This window comes from Mytilus edulis, chromosome 6, assembly GCF_963676685.1.
Source record: "Mytilus edulis chromosome 6, xbMytEdul2.2, whole genome shotgun sequence".
NCBI lineage: Eukaryota > Metazoa > Mollusca > Bivalvia > Mytilida > Mytilidae > Mytilus > Mytilus edulis.
Window position 1 is genome coordinate 64,055,316 of NC_092349.1, and position 27,961 is coordinate 64,083,276.

Below are 27,961 nucleotides of genomic sequence, written 5' to 3' on the forward strand. Positions count from 1 at the left end.
GGGATTTGAAGAAATAAATTTTTGAGGCCGGTACCTAGACTCTGAGTTTTAATTGAAGTGTCAAACAGCAACAATGGCACATGGTGGAAGACCAGAAAGACAAGCTCCTCCAGAAATAGTCAGTAACATCTCAAAAGTTGCTTTTCAAAAACAGTGAAATCGTGTTTATGGATCTTGTATTCTTGTGTCAGCAATTATAAGAAATCCAAATAATATTTTATATTTGAAATGACATCTCATTGCAGTTTTAGATCTCTTGACTCTTTAAATAAAAAAAAAATATCAACCTTTAAACCACAAAAATTGGTACCCATTTATGAAAAATAAATAAAAAAATATCCCTGTTTTGAGAACAATATATATCTCATTGACAAATTATAAGTCCAACATGTAAGATTAGGGAGAGAGATTGTCTTACCAATGTAACGGCGACCCTATGTTTTAGAACAGTATTATGTCCCTTTAAAATGGACTGTTGTAAAATTAACATTTAATTACTATTGTTAATATGAATTATTGATAAAAATTGTTGTTTAACATGTTTATATATTTAGTTACATTATGGTGCTATAATTCATTGAATTTATTCTCATATTTTGTTGAATTTGCAACTTATAATTTAGTTATAGAGTGTTTATATTTGAATAGTATTTGTTAAATAACTGATGATTTAAATAATTGTACTGGGCTTGTTTTCATAAGCCATTTGGTTGATAAAACAACCGCTTATTTTAGCTTTTTAGTAAGAGCTTACTGGTGTTGCACACCTCACTGCCTAACTGGTCTTGCACAGACCTCAGTCACTGTCTACACGTAAGGTCTAGCACAGACTTTGCTGACTAACTGGTCTTGCACAGACCTTGCTCACTGTGTACACGAAAGGTGTTGTCTACACGAAAGGTGTAATGCATTTCACAGCATCTAGACACAATGTCGCTATTGTGTCTAGAATTATAATGCATCTAGACAAAGGTTAAAATGACAGATTAAGCTATGTCACTTTTATGTGAATTTTAACTTGCTTTTTATATTCATGTTTCATGTTTTTATCTTTACAAATTGTTGATATTTGTTGAATTATGTAGTTTGCTAATAAACTATGAAAACTTGCTAGCGTTAAGTTTTGCAAAGCCAAATATGAAGGATCAGAGACTCAGGATTCCTATACCTACTCTTTACACGGTCTGGGGTAAAATATGTTAAAGTTGACACAGAAAATACACAACGTAAAAACCCCTCCGGTTACATTTTGGTGGCAGCGGTGGGATCCTGAGGTGAAACATCTGATCTTCTCATTAGGCGGTTATGCTATTGATACAGTTAAATATGTTATGTAAATTGTCAAATTTTAATATTGTAAAATAAATGTCATTATGCTTGCTTGATGTTAATTTTGATTTTAAAAGATATTGCCATGTATATGTATGAAATAATGATGAGTAATCATTTCAGTTTAACTTTACAAAGACTGATTTTAGATTGGCACAGAGATAAAGTATGTATTGATATTTATAGAATGTATAAGCAATTAATTGCATAGATGAAAAAAATTCAAATGGTTTAAAGAAAGCTTAACTTAGATTGTTTAGATAGAATGGTATATTTTGATCATATTTGTCTTACTTAACACATTCAGTAATTACACATAGCTCAAGATGCATGTGTATGAATCGACAGGAACAGCATTGTAAAGTACCTCATTGTTGTATCCTTTAGACCCATGAAAAGGGCTGTCGCCTACATCATTTTATTTTATGCTAACTTGCTTCAAAATTATCATGTTTATGTGGATATAAGCTTGGATGCCAACATAATTGTTTCTGCCCGATTGACGTGTTTTAATCGCTAATGTGAGCCTCTGATTCACGTAATCGCTTTTGGCCTTTTATAATAAAGTGCTGGTTGTTGCATGATTGTTTTATTCTATAGTAAATATCTCTTAAACACATACAGAATATCTAGTACATTTTAGACAGTTACATTATTTCCATAGCATTTGACACAACAGTTTACTGGGTGACGATTCAGTTTAACTATTTGTTTAATTTTGTTATTAAATTTTTCAGCACTTGTTTTCAGTGATGGTGATGATATGAGATAATATATACGAGTGTTATAACTGATATTGGAGATGATATGGCCAGCATTTCTAGTGTTCAATTGATAAAGGAATTGGAATGTGTTCCGTGTGCAATATATATATGGATGCATATACTGTTTGTATATAATGGAAATTCATACCAGCCTTGTTTTTAAACTTCATGGCTTCAGTTTTTTTTAAGGAGGGAGGAATGTAACGGCGACCCTATGTTTTAGAACAGTATTATGTCCCTTTAAAATGGACTGTTGTAAAATTAACATTTAATTACTATTGTTAATATGAATTATTGATAAAAATTGTTGTTTAACATGTTTATATATTTAGTTACATTATGGTGCTATAATTCATTGAATTTATTCTCATATTTTGTTGAATTTGCAACTTATAATTTAGTTATAGAGTGTTTATATTTGAATAGTATTTGTTAAATAACTGATGATTTAAATAATTGTACTGGGCTTGTTTTCATAAGCCATTTGGTTGATAAAACAACCGCTTATTTTAGCTTTTTAGTAAGAGCTTACTGGTGTTGCACACCTCACTGCCTAACTGGTCTTGCACAGACCTCAGTCACTGTCTACACGTAAGGTCTAGCACAGACTTTGCTGACTAACTGGTCTTGCACAGACCTTGCTCACTGTGTACACGAAAGGTGTTGTCTACACGAAAGGTGTAATGCATTTCACAGCATCTAGACACAATGTCGCTATTGTGTCTAGAATTATAATGCATCTAGACAAAGGTTAAAATGACAGATTAAGCTATGTCACTTTTATGTGAATTTTAACTTGCTTTTTATATTCATGTTTCATGTTTTTATCTTTACAAATTGTTGATATTTGTTGAATTATGTAGTTTGCTAATAAACTATGAAAACTTGCTAGCGTTAAGTTTTGCAAAGCCAAATATGAAGGATCAGAGACTCAGGATTCCTATACCTACTCTTTACACGGTCTGGGGTAAAATATGTTAAAGTTGACACAGAAAATACACAACGTAAAAACCCCTCCGGTTACACCATCATGACCATGTTTACATGATTTTTGTTAATATAGAAAGAAACATAATGTGGATTCAGTTTACTCGAACATCTCAGTTTTCACAAATATACATTGCCAAATCTTTTCTTTGATCATTTAGATTTTTAACTTATCTAAAAGAAAGTATTTAGACTAAGTTTACAGCTAGAAAATCTGTAAAAGAAATGGTAAAAATCTATTAACCAAATTTTTTTTGTTAAAACTGACATCCAAGGGACCATCAAATACAATACAAATACATATACATAGTCTTTTATTGTCTGAATTATGATGCCCAATAATTTGAATTAATTAAGTTAAATTTCATGCAAGTGATTACATATTGATTACATTGATTATTATAACAATTTAACAAAATCAAATCTTCTGTGCAGATCAATTTCTGATTTAAAACTCTGATATTTAAACTTAAATCAGTAAATGTCACAAATATAATGTGAATTAAGAATTGAGTTTCAAAATTATATAATGTGCAAAACCAAACATTGCCATCATCTTAAATGTTGTTGACAAATTAACATTTGAAATAGCCCCTACATATCTTATATTAATTTGTTGACTTTTTTTTATGCCCAAATTATGGGCATTATGTTTTCTGGTTTGTTCGTCCGTTGATTTGTTCGTCCATTCGTCTGTCCCGCTTCAGGTTAAAGTTTTGGTTAAAGTTTTTGGTCGAGGTAGTTTTTGATGAAGTTAAAGTACAATCAAATTGAAACTAAATAAACATGTTCCCAATGATATAATTTTTCTAATTTTAATGCCAAATTAGAGATTTTATCCCATTTTCATGGTCCACTGAACATAGAAAATGATAGTGCTGATGCGGCATCCGTGAACTTGGGACACATTCTTGTTATCTCATGAGTTTTGCATATATTTTATTACATTTTTGTTGTATTTCAGTTTTACAATGAAGATGAAGCCAGAAAATACACATCAAAGTAAGATATAGTGTGCAAATTAAGATAAAAACATACTTAATTATTTTTTCTTATCAGATTTCTCAGTACAGGGTAACATTGTACCTCATGTACATGTACTAATTTGCCCCGAAAAACATAGAGTAAAGATGTACAAAATGGATATCAGTCAAATCTTACACAAATTATTTCTGTACCGATAGAGAAAGAGTTACAATGTATATCAGTCAAACCTTACACAAACTATTTCTGTTCCGATAGAGAAAGAGTTACAATGTATTAGTATATATATCATTTTATTCTGGTATCACCTAAGTTGGACAAAGGTATACAGAAAAACACATTAGTTTACATTACATTGCATATATACATTTGTTGAGGAAGCATTAAATATGAGCTTTCTACAACGGTATGATCAGTATAGCCGACAGGTTAACATCAGAGAGAATCCAGTTTGTAATTTATAATTCTAATAAATTGGCACAATTTTCGAAGTTTAGATTTCTGTTTTTGGTTCATAATAGCATTAAATTTTAAAACATTAAAGTTCGTTAGGTATTTCTTGTCAATAAGTAGTGTTCTATCTGTCAAGAGACTGCTGCATTCCATTACATAGTGGAATTCGTCACCTATAGCAACTCTGCACAACGGACACTTTCTCTGTTCTCGGGGAATGTTTTGCCAACTACCATTTTCAATCGGCAGTTTATGGTTCCTTGTCCTAAACTGCGACATTGTTATTACATCTTTATCATCAAGTACGTTAAGGTAGTGTTTGAAATTGTGTGATGTCTTGTATAGGCGATAATTCAGGGCTTTCGGCGAATCGTTAGTCAAACCTTACTTAAACCACTTCTGAATACTGTAACTTTCAAATCTTTAAAAAAAAAAAAAAAAGAAAGTTGAACCTCATCTTTTAATAAAATATGGTAATAGTCAAACTTTTATTAAACCACTTCTGAATATTTAACATGTTTAACAGTCAAACCTGCTTAAACGCATATAAACAATATGTTGTTGATTCATTGTTATTTGTGGACTTGGTGGAAAAAGGTCAGTCGATAGAATAAAAAGTTTTAAGTGTAACATCATTATGTATTTTATATTTGATAGTACTCGAATGATTGAAATACAGAATCAGTTGTCAGAAAGAGCTATTGAACTACTGGGATTACCTGAAGATCAGCCATGTTTTATATTAGATGTTGGGTAATTGTTTTATTTATTTCTTTAAAACTTGCACTTTCAGACAAATAATTCATTTGAAATGGTTTCTTTTGATAAGTATATATTTTGATACTTTTTTAAAGATATAACTACCATTATTTATAGCTATATATTTTTCATATTTTATTATATTATAGTATAATTGTTAATGCATGGAGAATGATAATCTGGAACTTGGAGTTATTAAATAGTAGAAATGACAATATGTTATTTAGTATTATGCAAAAATGAGAACAAAGTTGTATAATTACAATAATAATTTGTATATATATAACTTTATTTCCTCTATTATAGAGATTTGGTGTACATGAAATATATATATCAGAAAATCAAAAACAAAGAATTAAAGTCACTGTTTAAAGTTAATATAAGAAAACATGAGCACTGTCAATAATATCGATAATGTACACATCTTCTATCGATTGTGGAAATCTCTGCAGATTTTTTCAAAGTGCTGAACACAAGTCTTAGAGAAAAAAGTTAATTTATAATGTTAGATATATGATATTTCACTAAATCAATGAATGTTTGTGTTTTATAGGTGTGGATCTGGACTAAGTGGTGAATGTTTGACAGATAATGGACACTGTTGGATAGGTGTGGATATTAGTCCCTCCATGCTTGGTAATTTATTGATTATATAGTCAAACTGAAATAAAACAAATACAGATACATGCAGTACAAATTGCTTATATTTTCTCTAAATCCATTGAATAGAGTATAATATCTTATCAAAAGACTGACTCTAAATATGTAGAGCAAATTGATAGACAAACAACTAAGAAAAACACATGGTCAAGATAGCCTGACATGGTACATGCACATAATGTGCTTTGGTTAAACCAGTGTTTATGCTCACAACCTCTCCTTTGCTGATCTACCAGGTAGATTATGAGTTTGTAAACACACAACAACAACAAACCTGTAAGGTCCAACTGCCAACACGATGACTATTTACTTACTGGATAAAATAAAGAAAAAAAGATAATTTCATTCATTTTCAGAATTAAATGCTAAACTTATGTATGTCAATAAATATATAACCAAACTTGTTTGTCAAACTTTGGTTAGTATTTGCATTTGCAACAGCCTTTATTCTGACAGCAATTAAAAAGACATTTTTATGCCCCACATACGATAGTAGAGGGACATCATGTTTTCTGGTCTGTGAGTTCGTCCGTCAATCTGTTCCGCTTAAGGTTAAGGTTTTTGGTCAAGGTAGTTTTTATACGACCGCAAAATTTGAAAAAATTTTCGTCGTATATTGCTATCACGTTGGCGTCGTCGTCGTCGTCCGAATACTTTTAGTTTTCGCACTCTAACTTTAGTAAAAGTGAATGGAAATCTATGAAATTTTAACACAAGGTTTATGACCACAAAAGGAAGGTTGGTATTTATTTTGGGAGTTTTGGTCCCAACATTTTAGGAATTAGGGGCCAAAAAGGGCCCAAATAAGCATTTTCTTGGTTTTTGCACTATAACTTTAGTTTAAGTTAACAGAAATCTATGAAATTTTGACACAAGGTTTATGACCACAAAAGAACGGTTGGGATTGATTTTGGGAGTTTTGGTTTCAACAGTTTAGGAATAAGGGGCCAAAAAAGGGCCCAAATAAGCATTATTCTTGGTTTTCACACAATAACTTTAGTTTAAGTAAATAGAAATCAATGAAATTTAAACACAATGTTAATGACTACAAATGAAAGGTTGGTATTGATTTTGGGAGTTTAGGTCCCAACAGTTTAGGAATTAGGGGCCAAAAAGGGACCCAAATAAGCATTTTTCTTGGTTTTCGCACCATAACGTTAGTATAAGTAAATAGAAATCTATGAAATTTAAACACAAGGTTTATGACCATAAAAGGAAGGTTGGTATTGATTTTGGGAGTTTTGGTCCCAACAGAATAAGGGGCCCAAAGGGTCCAAAATTAAACTTTGTTTGATTTCATCAAAATTGAATAATTGGGGTTCTTTGATATGCCGAATCTAACTGTCATGACTGTGTATGTAGATTCTTAACTTTTGGTCCCGTTTTCAAATTGGTCTACATTAAGGTCCAAAGGGTCCAAAATTAAACTTAGTTTGATTTTGACAAAAAATTAATCAGTTAGGTTCTTTGATATGCTGAATCTAAAAATGTACTTAGATTCTTGATTATTGGCCCAGTTTTCAAGTTGGTCCAAATCGGGGTCCAAAATTAAACTTTGTTTGATTTCATCAAAAATTGAATAAATGGGGTTCTTTGATATACCAAACCTAACTGTGTATGTAGATTCTTCATTTTTGGTCCTGTTTTCAAATTGGTCTACACTAAAGTCGAAAGGGTCCAAAATTAAACTTAGTCTAATTTTAATCTTGGGGTTCTTTGATATGCTGAATCCAAAAATGAACTTAGATTTTTTATTATGGGCCCAGTTTTCAAGTTGGTCCAAATCAGGATCTAAAATTATTATATTAAGTATTGTGCAATAGCAAGTCTTTTCAATTGGGTCAGGATCCCTAATAGACCTTGAGATGAGGAACTCAGATGACGTAATTAAAAAAAAATATTAGTCCGCCATACAATTGTGGATGCTGTGATTTTAAAAATGGACATAAATGAACAATAAGAACTGTTTTATAGAGCTGATGTGATGAGAAAAGAAAGATGTAGATTTGACCTGAAATAAATTATTAGAAAGGACAATTTTTTTATTGAATTTTATGATCAGAATTTTGGGATTATTTCATGAGGAGAGTGACATTTTTCACCATCTTCCGGGGTCCAGCAATTTGCGAAAAAAGTAATCTCACTTGCCACCCCGAAAATTTAACCAGACATGTATAAATGTATCAGCTTCGATATGAGCCATCATACATGTTCAAGTAAACGATATGGACTGAGCAACGGAGGAAAACGTTACCATTACGGCCTATGGAGAATTAATTGTAAATGTATACCCAAATTAGAAGCTTAATTCCAGAAGTTTTCAGGCTGATTTATGGATGATTTCACCTTGTACACCACCGAAAATGATGGTTAGTAGTTTTTTATTTATACCTAGTTATTATAAATGGTTTAAGATAAATATTATTGATAAAGATCAGCAAAAACTCAATGAAATTTTCGCTTTTAAAATGCATTACTGGCACGGGGCTGAACACTTTTTTTAGGCACAATCATAACTTTGTTTACTTCCGAGATATCCGAAAGGAATTTGTTTACTATATTGAAAAAGGCAAGAAATAACTTTTAAATATTATTAAATTGTAAGTAAACATGACACAATATAGTCTTTGTTATGTAATTATCACTTCGGTCTACAGGAATACCTGATAATCATGGGAGATAACACACTTCATACGAGTAAAGTGAGATACATCATCGCATGTGCTTTTATCCAATGATTTGACCCCTGGTCAGTAGATATCATATGCAAAAAAACAGAAAACACATGTACATGTTTTAAGAAAATCAAGAATTATTATTTTTAATGCACTTGAGCAAAACAAAAGATATTGTCATTTCTCAGTGAAAAAGGGGGAGGGTCAAACCTTTTTGAAAACAATATTTCTGCACCGATTCAACTATTAAGCTAGTTAGCTACTACCCATTGCTTCTAATATAAAAGGTTTAAATGAAGGTTACTAAGCCACAAGGGAGAAGCATTTGTCTTTCTTTGTAATTAAACTTTCAAGAAATAGATTTTTCTCTCTCAATAATACTTATGTATTTAAATCAAATGATAACACAGCCTGAGTAATTTTTTTTGGTCTTATTTCAGTTCCAGACATATCATTACTTTTTAACCTGAGATGGCAAACTAGAGGTTTAAAAAAGTCCTGAATAACTGGTAAGCATTTTGTTTTGTTAGGCAAGCTCTAAATTGTTTATTTATGATATTTATGCAATTGAAATTACAGTCGGTATGTTAAAAATATGCAAATATGAAAACTGTTGCTATGGTCTTGATATTGAATGGAAAGGCTTAGTTACAGATCGTTTCGACTCAATATTTCGAGTTAAATCTTGCGGCAACTGTTTCTCACGTAACACTGCAAACTATATTTAGCACTATTTTGATCTGTCGTTATTTAATGACGCCATAATACATGTGATGTCACAATGTTTCCTTTAAAACCTCATGTGGATTTCTCACTGATAAAAGGTTTCACTGAAATACATGTTAAAAACATTTTTTCTCAAATAGAATTATGTGAAAGGACAAGTTTTGAAAATTTGCACTATATTGCACTCTAATTATATGATAAGGATGACTTTCCCAGTAGTTTAGAGTGCTTTCCACAGTTTTAAATACCAGATTTCCACTAGTAAGAATAATTATTTTGGTGTTGGTTTTTTTATAAAATCTTCATTTTTGCATAATTTCTCTGCCAAAATGCACTTTAAGACACAAGAAAATTTTATAGAATGCTTTAACAGGGTCTGTGTATTGTAATTAAAGGTTATAATCAGAAGTTTTGTCCTTGTTTTGACTAGTGAATGTATTCTGGAAGAAATTAATTATACATACACATTGTATTCAAAATAAATGAATATAGCGACGAAAGTGTCATTGCCTTATAGTGCTAAAACAACTTTATTTTTTTTCAGAAATGGACAAAAATACACAGATTTATTCAGAATGTTATACCGATAAAGATCACATAAAAATATTTGGAAAAATCAGAAGTATTGATTTCAATATGGGTCAGGATCCCTAATAGACCTTGAGATGAGGAACTCAGATGACGTAATTAAAAAAAAATATTAGTCCGCCATACAATTGTGGATGCTGTGATTTTAAAAATGGACATAAATGAACAATAAGAACTGTTTTATAGAGCTGATGTGATGAGAAAAGAAAGATGTAGATTTGACCTGAAATAAATTATTAGAACGGACAATTTTTTTATTGAATTTTATGATCAGAATTTTGGGATTATTTCATGAGGAGAGTGACATTTTTCACCATCTTCCGGGGTCCAGCAATTTGCGAAAAAAGTAATCTCACTTGCCACCCCGAAAATTTAACCAGACATGTATAAATGTATCAGCTTCGATATGAGCCATCATACATGTTCAAGTAAACGATATGGACTGAGCAACGGAGGAAAACGTTACCATTACGGCCTATGGAGAATTAATTGTAAATGTATACCCAATTGTACAGTATTGCGCAATGGCAAGAAATATCTAATTGCACAATATTGTGAAATAGCAAATTTTTTTTTAATTAGAGTTATCTTTCTTTGTCCAGAATAGTAAGCAAGAAATATCTAATTGCAAAATATTGTGCAATAGCAAGATTTTTTTTTAATTGGAGTTATCTTTCTTTGTCCAGAATCAACTTAAATCTTTGTTATATACAATATACAATGTATATTCACTTTTTACTACCAACTGATAAATTAAAATAATCTTTACCATTCAGTGATAACAAGCAGTTTTTTTACATCTTAATATTTTATGATGTATTTAAATGAGCAGTTATTGTTGCAAACTCCATTAAATATTTTAATTGAGATTAGTTTTGGAATAAGGGAAAGGGGGATGTGATTAAAAAAATTGGGTTCAATTTTTCTCATTTGAAATTTCATAAATAAAAAAGAAAATTTCTTCAAACATTTTTTTGAGAGGATTAATATTCAACAGCATAGTGAATTGCTCTAAGAGAAAACAAAAATTTTAAGTTCATTAGAACACATTCATTCTGTGTCAGAAACCTATGCTGTGTCAACTATTTAATCACAATCCAAATTTAGAGCTGAATCCAGCTTGAATGTTGTGTCCATACTTGCCCCAACCGTTCAGGGTTCAACCTCTGCGGTCGTATAAAGCTACGCCCTGCGGAGCATCTGGTTGATGAAGCTGAAGTCCAATCAACTTGAAACTTATTGCACATGTTCCCAATGGTATGATCTTTCTAACTTTAATGCCAAATTAGATTTTTTACCCCATATCACGGTTCATTGAATATATGGAAAATGATAGTGAGAGTGGGGCATCCGTGCACTTTGAACACATTCTTGGTTTTTTTTTAAATTTCTTCAAATTTATATAGCTGTATTATTTCTCAGAGATTAAGTATGCATGTAGCATATTAAGGATTCATAAGTTTATACCAAAACATTTTAAGTACTTTTCATACCAAGCACAACCTGTGCAGCTGACATGTCTTTATTAATATTTTTGAAATTTGTAGATGTAGCAGTAGATAAAGAATCTGAAGGAGATCTTGTGTTGAGTGATATGGGGGAGGGTATGCCCTTCAAGGCAGGAACATTTGATGCAGTCATTAGGTAAAAATCCAGAGCGGCTGAAAACATTGGAATTCTGTAGTTTTTATTCATCCAGTAATCTAGTTATTTGGTTATTGTTTCACAGTGGCATCAACAGTACTATAAAAAGTGTTGTTCTGGTAGGAAATTCAAATGTTCCAAAAGGAGGTAGAGGCATTTTGTCAAATTTCTATTTTCTTATCAGTTTAATATTAGATTAATTTATGATATTATTGCCTACGGGTAAATTTCAGAAGAATTCCTAGAGAATTCTTTATTATTTTACACAAAAAAATCATCAAGTTAATATTGGTAGTTGGTGTTGATTTGATCAATTAAATGATATTTAGACAGATCTTAACTAAGTTTGAACTATTTCTTTTCAGTATATCAGCTTTACAGTGGTTGTGTAATGCAGATAAGAAATATCACCATCCACCAAAGAGATTATTCCAGTTCTTCACTACATTGTATGCTTGTCTGGTAAGAATATATGTAAATGTATTACGCATGATAGCCATCATTGTTTTCCTAGGTTGCTGTGTACAATATTTGTTTATTGTTTTAGAAGAATCCATTGGGTTTCTCTCGCTTTAATTGTTTTACATTATGTCATTTAGTGCCTTTTATGTCTTACTATACAATATGGGATTTTACTCATTGATGAAGGCCTCATGATAATCATAGATGTTTAAAATGTATATAATACATCAAGTTCTTGAGACTTTGATAGAGAGTTGTCTTTATACCACATCGCCTTATTAAACGACAGCAAACAAATTTTTGCGTCGTATAATGGTATCATGTCGTCTTCCGAAGATGCATTAAGTTTCCGGACCATAACTTTAGATTTAGTGAATGGATCTCTATAAATTTTTACGGGAAGGTTTAATACCACTAAAGGAAGGTTGGGATTGATTTTGGGGGTTATGGTCCCAACAGTTTAGGAATTAGGGGCCAAAAAGTGGGCCCAAAATAAGTATTTTTCAAACAATAACTTGTGTTTAAGTGTATGAATCTCTCTGAAATTACACCACAAGTTTCCATATCATTAAGGGATGGTTAGTAATGACTTTGGGGGGTTATGGCTTAAAATGTTTTGGAATTAGGGTCAAAATAGGGGGAAAACTAGGTTTTCCGGACAATAACTTTAGATTTAGTGAATGGATCTCTATAAATTTTACCAGAAGGTTCAATACCACTAAAAGAAGGTTGGGATTGGTTTTGGGGATTGTAGTCCCAATAGTTTAAGAATTAGGGGCCAAAAAGGGGGCCCAAAATAAGCATTTTTGTAGTTGTCAAACAATAACTTGTGTTTAAGTGTATGAATCTCTCTGAAATTATACCACAAGTTTTCATACCATTAAGGGATGGTAAGTAATCACTGGGGTAAAGCTGATGACCGTAACTGCATTCACGGTCATCCCAAGATGTCGGATGAAAAATTAGGTCAGTTTCTGCATTGTCTGTTAAAGTGTTTCTATATCATTTTCTTTACAAATCATACATTGAAACGATGTAAATTTATAAAAGAATCACTCGGAAATCATTAATTACTTCTGAGAAATGTGCATGAAACGGGAAATTCGATTTGAAAAAATCGCCAAGATGACCGTAAATCACAATCGAGATGACCGTAACAGAATCAGCGATTCATAACAAGGCTGACCGTAACTGCTTTTAAGATGACCGTAACTTGTAAATGATGACCGTAACTGTTAAAGGATGACCCTAAATTCTAAGAAATATCCGTATTTATATAACTATCTTTTTGTATCAAATGATTAATCGTGTTGGTATACACATATTAATATGAGAGTTTTATCCTATAGGTAGAAGAAAATAAGACGTGCGTCAAATGCAAAGATTACCATATGTATCTGTTTTACAGTAGAGGGTTTAATTTTTAAAATGAATTTGCCAAAAGACATGCAAATGAACAGGAAGGGAAAACATGCTACAAAAGCGCGATAAAATGACACCTTACAAGCATAATGAAAAAAATGCGGTGCACAGCCTTCAACTGCTCGACAAAAGATTTTTTTTGTTTCTGGGATTCCTTTTAATGACATATAATAAATACACATTTTTAAAAATGCCAAAAAATTGCATGTACACCCATTGATATTATATCGTCTTTCATTTTGTCGTGCAAATAAAATAACAGAAATATTTTGAAAATATCATTCGAATAAACTAGTGAAGGTGAGCTCCAGCAAAGTAGATCCTTAAAATAGTATTGTACGAAAAGCGTATCACAAGTCGGAACGTTGTCGATTTGTATACATACAGAAATTTTATTCATACAGTCAGGATTCTACTTCTTCAAAATTATCTCCCCATTACGCCAGTTCATGCTCACAATCGTAGAAATGGAAGCCATTGTAGGGATGACGCTCTGCCAATTTTGCTCTTGAAAACTGATAAATTTATCCACATAGCACCATTACGATCGATCGTTATATGTCAGTTATATTTTAAAAGACAAATGCATGTATCTACTAGCTAATGAACATTAGTTAATGATCTTGTCTGCATTGATTCAACTTAAAAATATTGTCTGTTTGGATGTCAGATGGAATTTTTAAAAATTCTTAAGCATTTAAAAAAATTCTAATTAAATATTTCGTGGAAGGGCAGACTAAACATTTTCAGTGATTATAAACCCTAGTTATCATACACAAGAAAATCATATTTTTTCGAAGATATCCATTTTCATCATCCAAATTAAAAGACTGTCGTCAAGTACTTTTAGAAAAAATAGCTATTTGAGCACACCTACTCTGTTTTTGTGATTCATTAGATAGGTATCTCACTTGACCCATACATTTCATCTTTTCGTACTGTCATTTTTTACGTTATAAAATCAACCTGTAGCTTTGATATATAATAATGATAGAATCTGAAGCGAGATGCTATATAAAATACTCTTGCTTTGTACGTTTTAAAGACAAAATATACACCCCAAACATGCCCTAACATAAAAAGGTGCACTCGATTTTTCTCTTTTCGATACAATCGTTACCTGTTTTGGGGAATTTTTTCTTGATTCACACAATGGAAGGGCAGATACGAAAATTTCTGAATTAAAAGATTGATATGTTCTCCATCCGTGATAAAAAAAAAATCTGAGGTTATGCATTTTCTACATCCAACTTATAGCTACTATATATAAAAAAGAAGATGTGGTATTATTGCCAATGAGACAACTATCAAGAAAAGACCAAAATGACACAAACATTAACAACTATAGGTAACCGTAAGGCCTTCAACAATGAGCAAAGTCCATACCGCATAGTCAGCTATAAAAGGCCCCGATAAGAACCATGTCGTCGACTTGATATCTTATTGTTTTGCATTACTATGTAATAGATACATTGAAAACTTATGCAAATGGTGTTTTTAAAATAAGAAAATCGTCGTTTTATTTGTTTCTATTAACTTTTTAAAATTTTGTTACTATATCAAACATTACAGTTAACATTTATCGCTTTCTCGATAAACACAGAGCTTCGATTCTTTTGTTCTATTTCAAAAGTGTTTCCGCCTACATATATCAAGACAAATTAAGATTTTAATCTGCTTCCTCTGGAACCATACACATGTGCTCGATTACCAAATATTCGTATGTATTATTAGTGTTTTTAATGCTCCATTTATTGGCATTATGTTTTTCTGGTCTGTGCGTACGTTCGTCCGTTCGTCTGTTTGTTTGTCCGTTTGTCCAGCTTCAAGTTAAATAAAAATGAAACTTAGTACACATTTTCCCTATGGTATGATCTTTTTAATTCTAATGCCAAATTACAGTTTTATCCCATTTTCATAGTCCACTAAACATAGAAAATGATAGTGTAGATGAGTCATCCGTGTACTAGGGACACATTCATGTTTCTTCAAATTTTCGTCGTATCGCTGTCAATTTGTGTTAAAATTTTAACGTCGATATCAATAAATATTTCATTGTTTACGAGAAATATGCAATTTGCTATCATTGTTATAAATCCTAAATATGGCCAATTATATTATAGTTTAAAAAAAGAAATTCATGAAACATATTTATATCCGCTAACCGAGCCCCTATTGAGATCGACAAACTCAACAAAAAAGCTTTGAATACAATACGGATATTTCTTAGAATTGATGGTCATCCTATAAAAGTTACGGTCGTCCTATATAATTTACAGTCAGTCTTTACAAATTACGGTCATCCTTTACAAGTTACGGTCATCTTTTTAACAATCACGGTCATCCTTGTTTTATGTTACGGTCATCTTGAAAATATTTTGATTATGATTTACCGTCATCTTAACGATTTTTTCACATCGAATTTCCCGTTTCATGCACATTTCTCGGAAGTAATTAGTGATTTTCGAGTGATTCTTTTATAAATTTACATCGTTTAAATGTATGATTTGTAAAGAAAATGATATAGAAACACTTTAACAGACAATACAGAAACTGACCTAATTTTTCATCCGACATCTTGGGATGACCGTGAATGCAGTTACGGTCATCAGCTTTACCCCAGTGAAGTAATGACTTTGGGGGGTTATGGCTCAATATGTTTTGGAATTTGGTCAAACACAGGGGAAAACTAGGTTTTTTGGTCAATGGACAGTTTAGACAATTTTAAAGTAGTGTAAGGGAGGTAATTCAAAAGCAGTTAACATACAATGTTTGGTATGTTAAGATTTACCTCCCTTACACTATTTGTAAATAATGTTTAAATAAATGTCAGGTTTTTGACTTATTGCAAAAAAAGGGGGAGGGGGTAGTAGACTAGTAGTTTTCAATTTTTTTCCCAAATTTCTCAAATTCCAAATTTTTGAAAAGTTTTATGAAGAAATCTTTAATTGCACAATATTGCATAATAGGTTTGTAAGATCTTGACATTTGCTTTGTGTCAGAAACTGATATTATGTCAAAAATTTTATCACAATCCAAATTCAGAGCTGTATCAAGCATGAATGTTGTGTCCATACTTGGCCCAACTGTTCAAGGTTCGACATCTGCAGTCATTTAAAGCTGCGCCCTGCGGAGCACCTGATTTTTAGCTCACCTGACCTGAAAGGTCAAGTGAGCTTTTCTCATCACTTGGCGTCCTGCGTCCGTCGTCCGTAAACTTTTACAAAAATCTTCTCCTCTGAAACTACTGGGCCACATTTAACCAAACTTGGCCACAATCATCCTTGGGGTATCTAGTTTAAAAAATGTGTCCGATGACCATCCAATCAAGATGGCCGCCATGGCTAAAAATAGAACACAGGGGTAAAATGTATATTTTGGCTTATATCTTTGAAACCAAAGCATTTAGAGCAAATCTGACATGGGGTAAAATTGTTGATCAGGTCAGGATCTATCTACCCTGAAATTTTCAGATGAATCGGACAACCTGTTGTTGGGTTGCTGCCCCTGAATTTGTTATTTTAAGGAAATTTTGCAGTTTTTATACGACCGCAAAATTTGAAAAAATTTTCGTCGTATATTGCTATCACGTCGGCGTCGTCATCGTCGTCGTCCGAATACTTTTAGTTTTCGCACTCTAATTTTAGTAAAAATGAATGGAAATCTATGAAATTTTAACACAAGGTTTATGACCACAAAAGGAAGGTTGGTATTGATTTTGGGAGTTTTGGTCCCAACATTTTAGGAATTAGGGGCCAAAAAGGGCCCAAATAAGCATTTTCTTGGTTTTCGCACTATAACTTTAGTTTAAGTAAATAGAAATCTATGAAATTTTGACACAAGGTTTATGACCACAAAAGAACGGTTGGGATTGATTTTGGGAGTTTTGGTTTCAACAGTTTAGGAATTAGGGGCCAAAAAAGGGCCCAAATAAGCATTATTCTTGGTTTTCGCACAATAACTTTAGTTTAAGTAAATAGAAATCAATGAAATTTAAATACATTGTTAATGACTACGAAAGGAAGGTTGGTATTGATTTTGGGAGTTTAGGTCCCAACAGTTTAGGAATTAGGGGCCAAAAAGGGACCCAAATAAGCATTTTTCTTGGTTTTCGCACCATAACGTTAATATAAGTAAATAGAAATCTATGAAATTAATACACAAGGTTTATGACCATAAAAGGAAGGTTGGTATTGATTTTGGGAGTTTTGGTCCCAACAGAATAAGGGGCCCAAAGGGTCCAAAATTAAACTTTGTTTGATTTCATCAAAATTGAATAATTGGGGTTCTTTGATATGCCGAATCTAACTGTCATGACTGTATGTAGATTCTTAACTTTTGGTCCCGTTTTCAAATTGGTCTACATTATGGTCCAAAGGGTCCAAAATTAAACTTAGTTTGATTTTGACAAAATATGAATCAGTTAGGTTCTTTGATATGCTGAATCTAAAAATGTACTTAGATTCTTGATTATTGGCCCAGTTTTCAAGTTGGTCCAAATCGGGGTCCAAAATTAAACTTTGTTTGATTTCATCAAAAATTGAATAAATGGGGTTCTTTGATATACCAAATCTAACTGTGTATGTAGATTCTTCATTTTTGGTCCTGTTTTCAAATTGGTCTACACTAAAGTCCAAAGGGTCCAAAATTAAACTTAGTCTGATTTTAACAAAAATTGAAATCTTGGGGTTCTTTGATATGCTGAATCCAAAAATGTACTTAGATTTTTTATTATGGGCCCTGTTTTCAAGTTGGTCCAAATCAGGATCTAAAATTATTATATTAAGTATTGTGCAATAGCAAGTCTTTTCAATTGCACAGTATTGCGCAATGGCAAGAAATATCTAATTGCACAATATTGTGAAATAGCAAATTTTTTTTTAATTAGAGTTATCTTTCTTTGTCCAGAATAGTAAGCAAGAAATATCTAATTGCAAAATATTGTGCAATAGCAAGATTTTTTTTTAATTGGAGTTATCTTTCTTTGTCCAGAATCAACTTAAATCTTTGTTATATATATACAATATACAATGTATATTCACTTTTTACTACCAACTGATAAATTAAAATAATCTTTACCATTCAGTGATAACAAGCAGTTTTTTTACATCTTAATATTTTATGATGTATTTAAATGAGTAGTTATTGTTGCAAACTCCATTAGAAATTTTAATTGAGATTAGTTTTGGAATAAGGGAAAGGGGGATGTGATTAAAAAAATTGGGTTCAATTTTTCTCATTTGAAATTTCATAAATAAAAAAGAAAATTTCTTCAAACATTTTTTTGAGAGGATTAATATTCAACAGCATAGTGAATTGCTCTAAGAGAAAACAAAAATTTTAAGTTCATTAGAACACATTTATTCTGTGTCAGAAACCTATGCTGTGTCAACTATTTAATCACAATCCAAATTTAGAGCTGAATCCAGCTTGAATGTTGTGTCCATACTTGCCCCAACCGTTCAGGGTTCAACCTCTGCGGTCGTATAAAGCTACGCCCTGCGGAGCATCTGGTTGGTTATTATCTTAAATACTATTATAGATAGAGATAAACTGTAAACAGCAATAATGTTCAGCAAAGTAAGACCTACAAACAAGTCAACATGACCAAAATTGTCAGTCAACCCCTTTAGGAGTTATTGCCCTTTATAGTCAATTTTTAACAACTTTTCGTCAATTTTTGTAACTTGTACAAAAATCTTCTTCTCTGAAACTACTGGGCCAAATTTAACCAAACTTGGCCACAATTATCATTGTGGTATATAGTTTAAAAAATGTGTCCGATGACCCCGCCTACCAAACAAAATGGCCGACATGGCTAAAATTAGAACATAGTGGTGAAATGCAGTTTTTGCTTTATATCTTTCAAACTAAGATATTTAGGGCAAATCTTTCAAGATTTAAATGCCCATCAGAATAAGATCTTTCTCCTCTCAAAATTTCAGATGAATCTGACAACCAGTTGTTGGGTTGCTGCCCTAAAATTGGTAATTTTAAGGAAATTTTGCAGTTTTTGGTTATTATCTTGAATACTATTATACATAGAGATAAACTGTAAACAGCAATAATGTTCAGCAAAGTAAGATCTACAAATAAGTCAACATGATCAAAATTATTAGAGGACCCCTTAAGGAGTTATTGCCCTTTATAGTCAATATTGAACAACTTTTCGTCATTTTTGTAACTTGTACAAAAATCTTCTTTTCTATAACTATGGACAAATTTAACCAAACTTAGCCACAATCATTACTAATGTATCTATTTAAAAAAGTGTCTAATGACCCCGCCTACCACCCAAGATGGCCGACATCAGTAAATACAGTAACAGGTGAGCGACACAGGCTCTTGAGAGCCTCTAGTTGTATTATATGGATTTTACTCACTTGAAACTCAGATTCAATTAAATTGATGGCATGTTTGCAAAAAAAAATTGTGTAATGATAGTTTTTGTTGTGAGACAAGTAAGCAAACAGTTTTAAGATGTGATATTTGCCATAATTTGGTGATGGCTTCTGATATTATGACATTCAAATCAAGAATTATTGAATCTTTATGCCATATGTTCATGATTAGTTAAGGTGGTATGGGTGTCTTTCGCCATCTTGGATTGTAAAAAACAGAGAACCTAAGGTCCAGATTTTCTATCAAGTAAGCAAATATGATACAGGATTACATATATCTAATGTAAATTTTCATTTAAAAAACAATTCTAAGAATAAAATTTATAAATATTAATCTTTTCACAAGTGAAGATTATTTTTTTTTGTTTTTAAATGTTTTTATATTGGAATTTTAAGGGGAGGTAACTCTAAACAGTGCATTTTCTGAAGGAATCTACATGGAATTTTCCTATTTTGTAATTTAAGCGTAAAAAACGTACGGTGACACTATCCTTTCTTTTGATATTCTCAAAGCATTGTCTGAAAGCTATCGTTTCCTAATTTATTTTACAATTCTATCATTTTGTTTAGTTTCTAATCACAAAATTGTGTTTTTTCCTGTATAATCCATTCATTTTGTTGCAACCTGTAGCTTGAGAAAATGTGTGGTGACCTATCATTTTTATTATATTTTTGAACATATATCAATAGATACTACATTTTGGCAAAGTATGAACAAATTCTATCATTTTTATTTTAGACTCCCATACCATCTTAAGGGTTTTAAACTCTTATTATTGTTAAACATCAAGAGCCTAAAGTAAATTTCTTTAATTTTGGTGATTACCCTTTTTCATACTTTTAAAAAAAGTTGGAGCTTAGAATATACTTAACTTTTATTATTGAAAAAAAAAATATATTTCCAGTGTAGAGGAGGCAAAGCTGTATTCCAGCTATATCCAGAAAACAGTCAACAGGTATATTTTTAAAAATAAGCCATTGTTATATCTTGTACATTTTCAGATTTTAACACCATGGTCATAGAAAAAAAATGATAAACCAAAACTGCTGAATGAAGCCTATTATCCTGACGGTAAAAAAAAACATCTTTTCAATGATTGAAAAGGAAATACAAATGTAATGTCAGCTATGAAGTTGTGAGGAAAAATAAACATGATAAAGAACTGAAGAAGGCCAATGGCCGAAACGTCTCAAAAAATGGTTTATTGATACAATAGACAACTTTCGAGTTCGATGCATTTCCGTCAAAAACTCTGGTTTTAGTGAACATCATTTGTGCGTTTAGGGGCGTCGTCACTTCCGTTCCAACGTTGAGCGAGTGGTTGGAAAACTATAATTCTATATTGTACAAATTATTCGGCAAATTGAATTCTCAAAATTGACAATCAGCATTGCTGTCATAAGGGAATTGTTATTAAGTACCCACAGAACAACCATTATTTCTTGTTTATCCTGCACAATGACGATCACTAAGACGCTTGATGAACGTAAATAGTGCAGGGATTAGGCGACCCCCTTTATCTGGTAAATGACGGCATAAAGGCGCGTATAATTGACGAGTTTTTTCCGGTGACGGATGAACTCGAAAGTGGTCTATTAATTAAATTTTTTTTTTAATACAGTTTGATATGTCATACTATTGATACATTTGACATAACACTTCACCTACTTGTTTTATATTCTCATTTTCATTTGATGTACATATTCAAGCATTTATGTAATGAAAATTTGAAACATGCATTTGTTCTGGTAAAGTAAGATTAGGTTGAAGATATGTATTAACCTAATGAAATGAGATTTAAGATGAGAAATACTGTAACAGTGTTATTACTTGATTGTGTTCAATTTTATAGTTTGGTCAGTGGCAGCATTATCATTGGACCTAGTTTTTCTCATCTTCATATTTTTCTTTTTCAGCTAGAATTGATAACACAACAAGCAATGAAGGCAGGGTTTACAGGAGGTCTAGTTGTAGATTTTCCTAACAGTACAAAGGCTAAAAAGTATGTTGCTTGTACAATAGCAATCATAAAGCATTAAAAAAAAAATTTGCTGTCAATTTTGATTTTACGAAGATCTTTTGAATTTACTACTGTTTTCATCAAGTGGATATGGGGAGGTTAGAAAAGACTTTTAAAAACCCAAACCCAAAACCAACATACATGTAGTTTCTAATGTGAATTTTGCACACAATAAATAGAAAAATTACCATGAATGATACACAATAAATGATCCAGGACCATTGTTTGAAATCTGCTTGACTTCAGAATCTTTTTTTGTTTTTGTTTTGAGTAAATTTAAATTGAACACTTCTTATGTTGCTACTCAATACTTTTCTGAGCTATCAAATAAAGTAACATCTTATTTTGCTCCCCAATACTTGAGGATGCATTTAAATAGTGTTAACATCTTATTTTGTAGAATGTTTTTATGTTTATTTGCTGGAGGCCAACCACAGCAGCTCCCTAAGGGACTTGGTACAGAAGGTGCTAATACTTCACAAAATCAAGTAGCTTACAGTGATAAAAGGTACAATTTGGTTGAAACAGGGATACAGTTTAAAACTTATAAGTAAAGTTAAATTTTTAAAGGGCTTTGTGCAGAAATATTGTTAGTATGACTTTAAATTTTCAATTGATACAACAACAAAAAGTACTGGCCTGTTAGTACCTTGACAGATAGGCACACACAAATTTTGACTGAATATATTTTTGGGAAAACTAACTTAAATACAGATCTATTTGGATAGTGACAAAAGTAATTTTGCCAGAAATAAAAGCACACAGATGTAGGTTAATATATGAAGTCGGTGAATGATTGTTGAAAAATAATCCGATGCAATATCTTTATTAGAAAAAATTGCCATTTCCAAATGTTTGATACTGTGGGTAATTATATTGTTTATGCACCAAAATGAAGAAAAAAACAGTATGTTATTAAGCAGTTGTTATATTTTTAGCTCACCTGGCCCGAAGGCCCAAGTGAGCTTTTCCCATCACTTGGCGTCCGGCGTCTGTCCTTGTCGTCCGTCGTCGTTAACTTTTACAAAAATCTTCTCCTCTGAAACTACTGGGCCAAATTAATCCAAACTTGGCCACAATTATCTTTTGGATATCTAGTTTAAAAAATGTGTGGCGTGACCCGGCCAACCAACCAAGATGGCCACCATGGCTCAAAATAGAACATGGGGGTAAAATGCAGTTTTTGGCTTATAACTCAAAAACCAAAGCATTTAGAGCAAATCTGACATGCGGTAAAAGTGTTTATCAGGTCAAGATCTATCTGTCCTGAAATTTTCAGATGAATCGGACAACCTGTTGTTGGGTTGCTGCCCCTGAATTGGTAATTTTAAGGAAATTTTGCTGTTTTTGGTTATTATCTTGAATATTATTATAGATAGAGATAAACTGTAAACAGCAATAATGTTCAGCAAAGTAAGATTTACAAATAAGTCAGCATGACCAAAATGGTCAATTGACCCCTTAAGGAGTTATTGCCCTTTATAGTTAATTTTTAACATTTTTCATAAATTTTTGTAAATTTGTAGAAAATATTTTCCACTGTAATTACTGGGCCAAGTTCATTATAGACAGAGATAATTGTAGCAACAAGAATGTTCAGTAAAGTAAGATCTACAAACACATCACTATCACCAAAACACAATTATGTTATGAATTTATCCGTGTCCATTATTTAATATGCACAAGACCAAGGTGAGCGACACAGGCTCTTTAGAGCCTCTAGTTAGTGCATGCTTTGGAAAGTATTAGGTAGATTTATTTTGCAATGGTGAATTATGATTTAATAACATATTGAAAAATTGATAATTGATAGTGTAATGTATTGTTAAAAAATAATAATGAAAAATCAATGGTAACAAAGTATTTTTTTGAAATTATACTATTTTTTTTATATATATATATAAAATCACTCTGAAAGTTTTTTCTATTTCTACAGACAAAGCTTTAAACAGTTAAGAGGTAAAAATCCAAAGAAAAGTAAAGATTGGATTTTAGAGAAAAAAGAAAGAAGGAGGAGACAAGGGAAGTAAGTAAAACATCATAAAAACTATGTGGTTGTCAAGTGTCCAAGAGACAAAATATACCAAATTGGCTTTTCAATCTCATTAGTGGGTCTCATTGGGGTGTCAGCATGATGTTAGATTGGACGAAATTTTTTTTAACATGACACATGAAATTTAAATCAGTTTGCATGAAAACAAAAAATGAAAGGTACGGGACACCTGAAATTACAAACGATGTTCTTTAAATGATCAGCAGGATATTAGGTTTAGACCCCTCATAAGTCGAAGACAAACTGCCAACACCATGGGAAAAACTGTAAATTAATTAATGACAAACAATATTTCACAAAACACAAACAAAACGTTATTGATAATTGCCTGTAATTTTTTATGCCCACCAATTTCTTATATCACAATAATTAATTTTACAAATTAGTCCACTGTTCAACAATCACAATAATTAGTGTTCACAATTATATCTGAATATACAGTAAATTATTATCTGTACTACTTATAAAAGAACTATTTTGTTATTCTTTTTGTTTTGTAGAGAATGTAGACCTGATACAAAATACACAGGAAGAAAGAGGAAAGCACACTTTTAAAATAAAATTGTTTATTTATGAACTTTAATGATGTGTGTAATTTACTTCGCTGCCTTGGCTTATTAAAGATTGTACAAAAAGATATGTGAATATGGCTATGCAAATTTATCAACTGTGGAACCAAGAAAATTGCTACAAACAAATATTTTACTGATATAAATTTTATGACGATATTAGAATACTTTTTGGAACAAAGACTGTTTGGTTGGCTTAAGATCAGTTTGTTATTTATGAACAAAAACCACTTCTTAATTGTTAACAGAAACTACCTTGTTAATCTGTATTGTTAGATATTACAATAAATGTCTTTATGCAAATCCTTATTTCATCTTTAATTTGAATCTAAACATTGCTATTAGATGGCATTGGATACAATTCTTGGTTAAAACTATTATTTTTTATATTCAGTGAAATTAAAAGATCAGATAGACACTTTGCAGGAACCTTATTTAAACTTTAAACTACCCTTCTTTAAGAGTAGACGATTCCGACAGATAACCAATCTATCTGTCTGTAGGACTAGACTACTTCAAAAGAGGGTAGTACAATGACTTCATGGTTCAGCTAGGAAGAAAGCTAACAAAAGATATTACCTTAACCTTCACACTCAATGCTATCAGCTGTAAATACAAATGTATTGGAAAATTGTGACAGGATAGGTTTTGCAAAAATATAAACTTTGTTTTAAAAAAAATTAATAGTACATTTGTATTGATAGTATTGTTTATGTGCAAAAATTTAATAAATCTCAAATATTTGTCTTGTGCAACAATCACAAATATAAATGCAAGTGAGATTTTTTAATATACAGTACATTGATGAATTGTAATTGGTTCAACTGGTCTTATTCTGCTTTGATATGGCTGAAAATGATAGATGTTCATTATTGATTAGTACTAGTTGAAATATACCTTTCTCCAATAATGGAGTACACGAGACTGTGACTCTCTGTCATAAAACTTTACTCAGTATTAGAGGTACAAAACTAGTTTTAGAAACATCAAATCAATTAATTCAATTGCTTTATTTCTGGTTCTTCAGTACGATAACCATGCTCAAAAACTTGATGATCAGCTGATCTATTGCTTCTTGTATCTAATTAAGGATAAATAATGTTTTAAACTAATTTTAAACTAATTTTTAAAATATGGATTTAACAACAACATTCTTTATCTGAGAAACAGACCAAACCACAAAAACTTAACATAGATCAATGAATAACAAGAATGTGTCCTAAGAATACGAATGCCCCACTCGCACTATCATTTTCTATATTATTTGGACTGTGAAAATGGGGTAAAATCTCTAATTTGGCATTAAAATTAGAAAAATCATATCGTAGGGGACATGTGTACTAAGTTTCAAGTTCATTGGACTTCAACTTCATCAACAAGAGTACACAGGCTGAAATGTCTCGCCTTCTTTACTAATCATTGATATTATGTTGATAGTCCCAAATATAAAGCTTTATTACAACTGTCACATAGACTTAACATTAACCAAGAAATATAAACACTGACCAATGAACCATGAAAATGAGGTCAATGTCAGATGAATCATGCCAGGCAGACATGTACAGCTAACAATTCATCCATACAACAAATATTGTTGACCTATTGTTTATAGTTTAAGAAAAACAGACCAAAGCACAAAAACTTAACACTGAGCAATGAACCATGAAAATGAGGTCAAATAAAACCTGTGCCACTGACATATAGATCATAAAATATTTCCATACACCAAATATAGTTGATCTATTGCATATATAGTATTAGAAAAATAGACCAAAACTCAAAAACTTAACTTTGACAACTGAACCATTAAAATGAGGTCAAGGTCAGATGACACCTGCCAGGTAGACATGTACACCTTACAATCATTCCATACACTTAATATAATTGACTTATTGCATACAGTATTAGAAAAATATACCAAAACATAAAAACTTAACTATAACCACTGAACCATGAAAATGTGGTCATGGTCAGATGACACCTGCCAGTTGGACATGTACTCCTTAGTCCTTCCATACACTGAATATACTAGACCTATTGCTTATAGTATCTGAGATATGGACTTGACCACCAAAACTTAACCTTGTTCACTGGTCCATGAAAAGAGGTCAAGTGAAAATTGTCCGACAGGCATGAGGACCTTGCAAGGTACGCACATACCAAATATAGTTATCCTATTACTCATATTAAGAGTGAAATTAACATTACAAAAATACTTATCTTTTTTCAAGTAGTCACTGAACCATGAACCATGAAAATGAGGTCAATGTCAGATGAATCATGCCAGGCAGACATGTACAGCTAACAATTCATCCATACAACAAATATTGTTGACCTATTGTTTATAGTTTAAGAAAAACAGACCAAAGCACAAAAACTTAACACTGAGCAATGAACCATGAAAATGAGGTCAAATAAAACCTGTGCCACTGACATATAGATCATAAAATATTTCCATACACCAAATATAGTTGATCTATTGCATATATAGTATTAGAAAAATAGACCAAAACTCAAAAACTTAACTTTGACAACTGAACCATTAAAATGAGGTCAAGGTCAGATGACACCTGCCAGGTAGACATGTACACCTTACAATCATTCCATACACTTAATATAATTGACTTATTGCATACAGTATTAGAAAAATATACCAAAACATAAAAACTTAACTATAACCACTGAACCATGAAAATGTGGTCATGGTCAGATGACACCTGCCAGTTGGACATGTACTCCTTAGTCCTTCCATACACTGAATATACTAGACCTATTGCTTATAGTATCTGAGATATGGACTTGACCACCAAAACTTAACCTTGTTCACTGGTCCATGAAAAGAGGTCAAGTGAAAATTGTCCGACAGGCATGAGGACCTTGCAAGGTACGCACATACCAAATATAGTTATCCTATTACTCATATTAAGAGTGAAATTAACATTACAAAAATACTTATCTTTTTTCAAGTAGTCACTGAACCATGAAAATGAGGTCAAGGACATTGGACATGTGACTGACAGAAACTTCGTAACATGAGGCATCTGTTTTCAAAGTAAAAAGCATCTAGGTATTCCACCTGCTAAAATATAAAGCTTTTAAGAAGTAAGCTAACACTGGTGCCTTAACCAGATCACTATCCCTATGTCCAGCTTTCTGCGACAAAAAAAATTAGAAAGATCATATCATAAGAAACATGTGAACTAAGTTTCAAGTTGATTGGACTTCAACTCTATCAATAACTACCTCGAACAAAAGCTTTTATTTTCCTGAAGCGGGACAGACAGACGTACTGATAGACGCACAGACCAGAAAACAATGCTCATAAATGGGGCATAAAAAAAAAGTCAAAGCGTGCTTAAACATGTACACATTATAACAAGAGTGCACACCCTGTAATGTCTAGCCTTTTTTACTAATCATTGATACTATGTTGATAGTCCTAAATATAAAGCTTCATTACAACT

The 27,961-nt window shown here is 31.7% G+C and overlaps 1 protein-coding gene and 2 long non-coding RNA genes across 3 annotated transcripts; all 3 read left to right on the forward strand.

Annotated features, from left to right (window-relative positions):
* LOC139528124 (18S rRNA (guanine-N(7))-methyltransferase-like) lies at positions 1 to 24,800 on the forward strand. Its single transcript, XM_071323955.1, has 11 exons — positions 1 to 118; positions 4,045 to 4,082; positions 5,175 to 5,270; positions 5,830 to 5,912; positions 11,473 to 11,569; positions 11,935 to 12,031; positions 20,760 to 20,810; positions 21,772 to 21,857; positions 22,276 to 22,383; positions 23,812 to 23,901; positions 24,429 to 24,800. The coding sequence occupies exons 1-11, from the start codon at positions 74 to 76 to the stop codon at positions 24,481 to 24,483; spliced, it is 846 nt and encodes a 281-aa protein (XP_071180056.1). The 5' UTR covers positions 1 to 73; the 3' UTR covers positions 24,484 to 24,800.
* LOC139528126 (uncharacterized) lies at positions 417 to 2,979 on the forward strand. Its single transcript, XR_011665531.1, has 2 exons — positions 417 to 1,495; positions 2,067 to 2,979. It is a non-coding gene; the product is annotated as an uncharacterized lncRNA (long non-coding RNA).
* Positions 7,769 to 10,431, forward strand: LOC139528106 (uncharacterized). The gene is made up of 3 exons (XR_011665526.1): positions 7,769 to 8,305; positions 9,052 to 9,120; positions 9,882 to 10,431. It is a non-coding gene; the product is annotated as an uncharacterized lncRNA (long non-coding RNA).
* Positions 24,801 to 27,961: the final 3,161 nt, after the last annotated feature.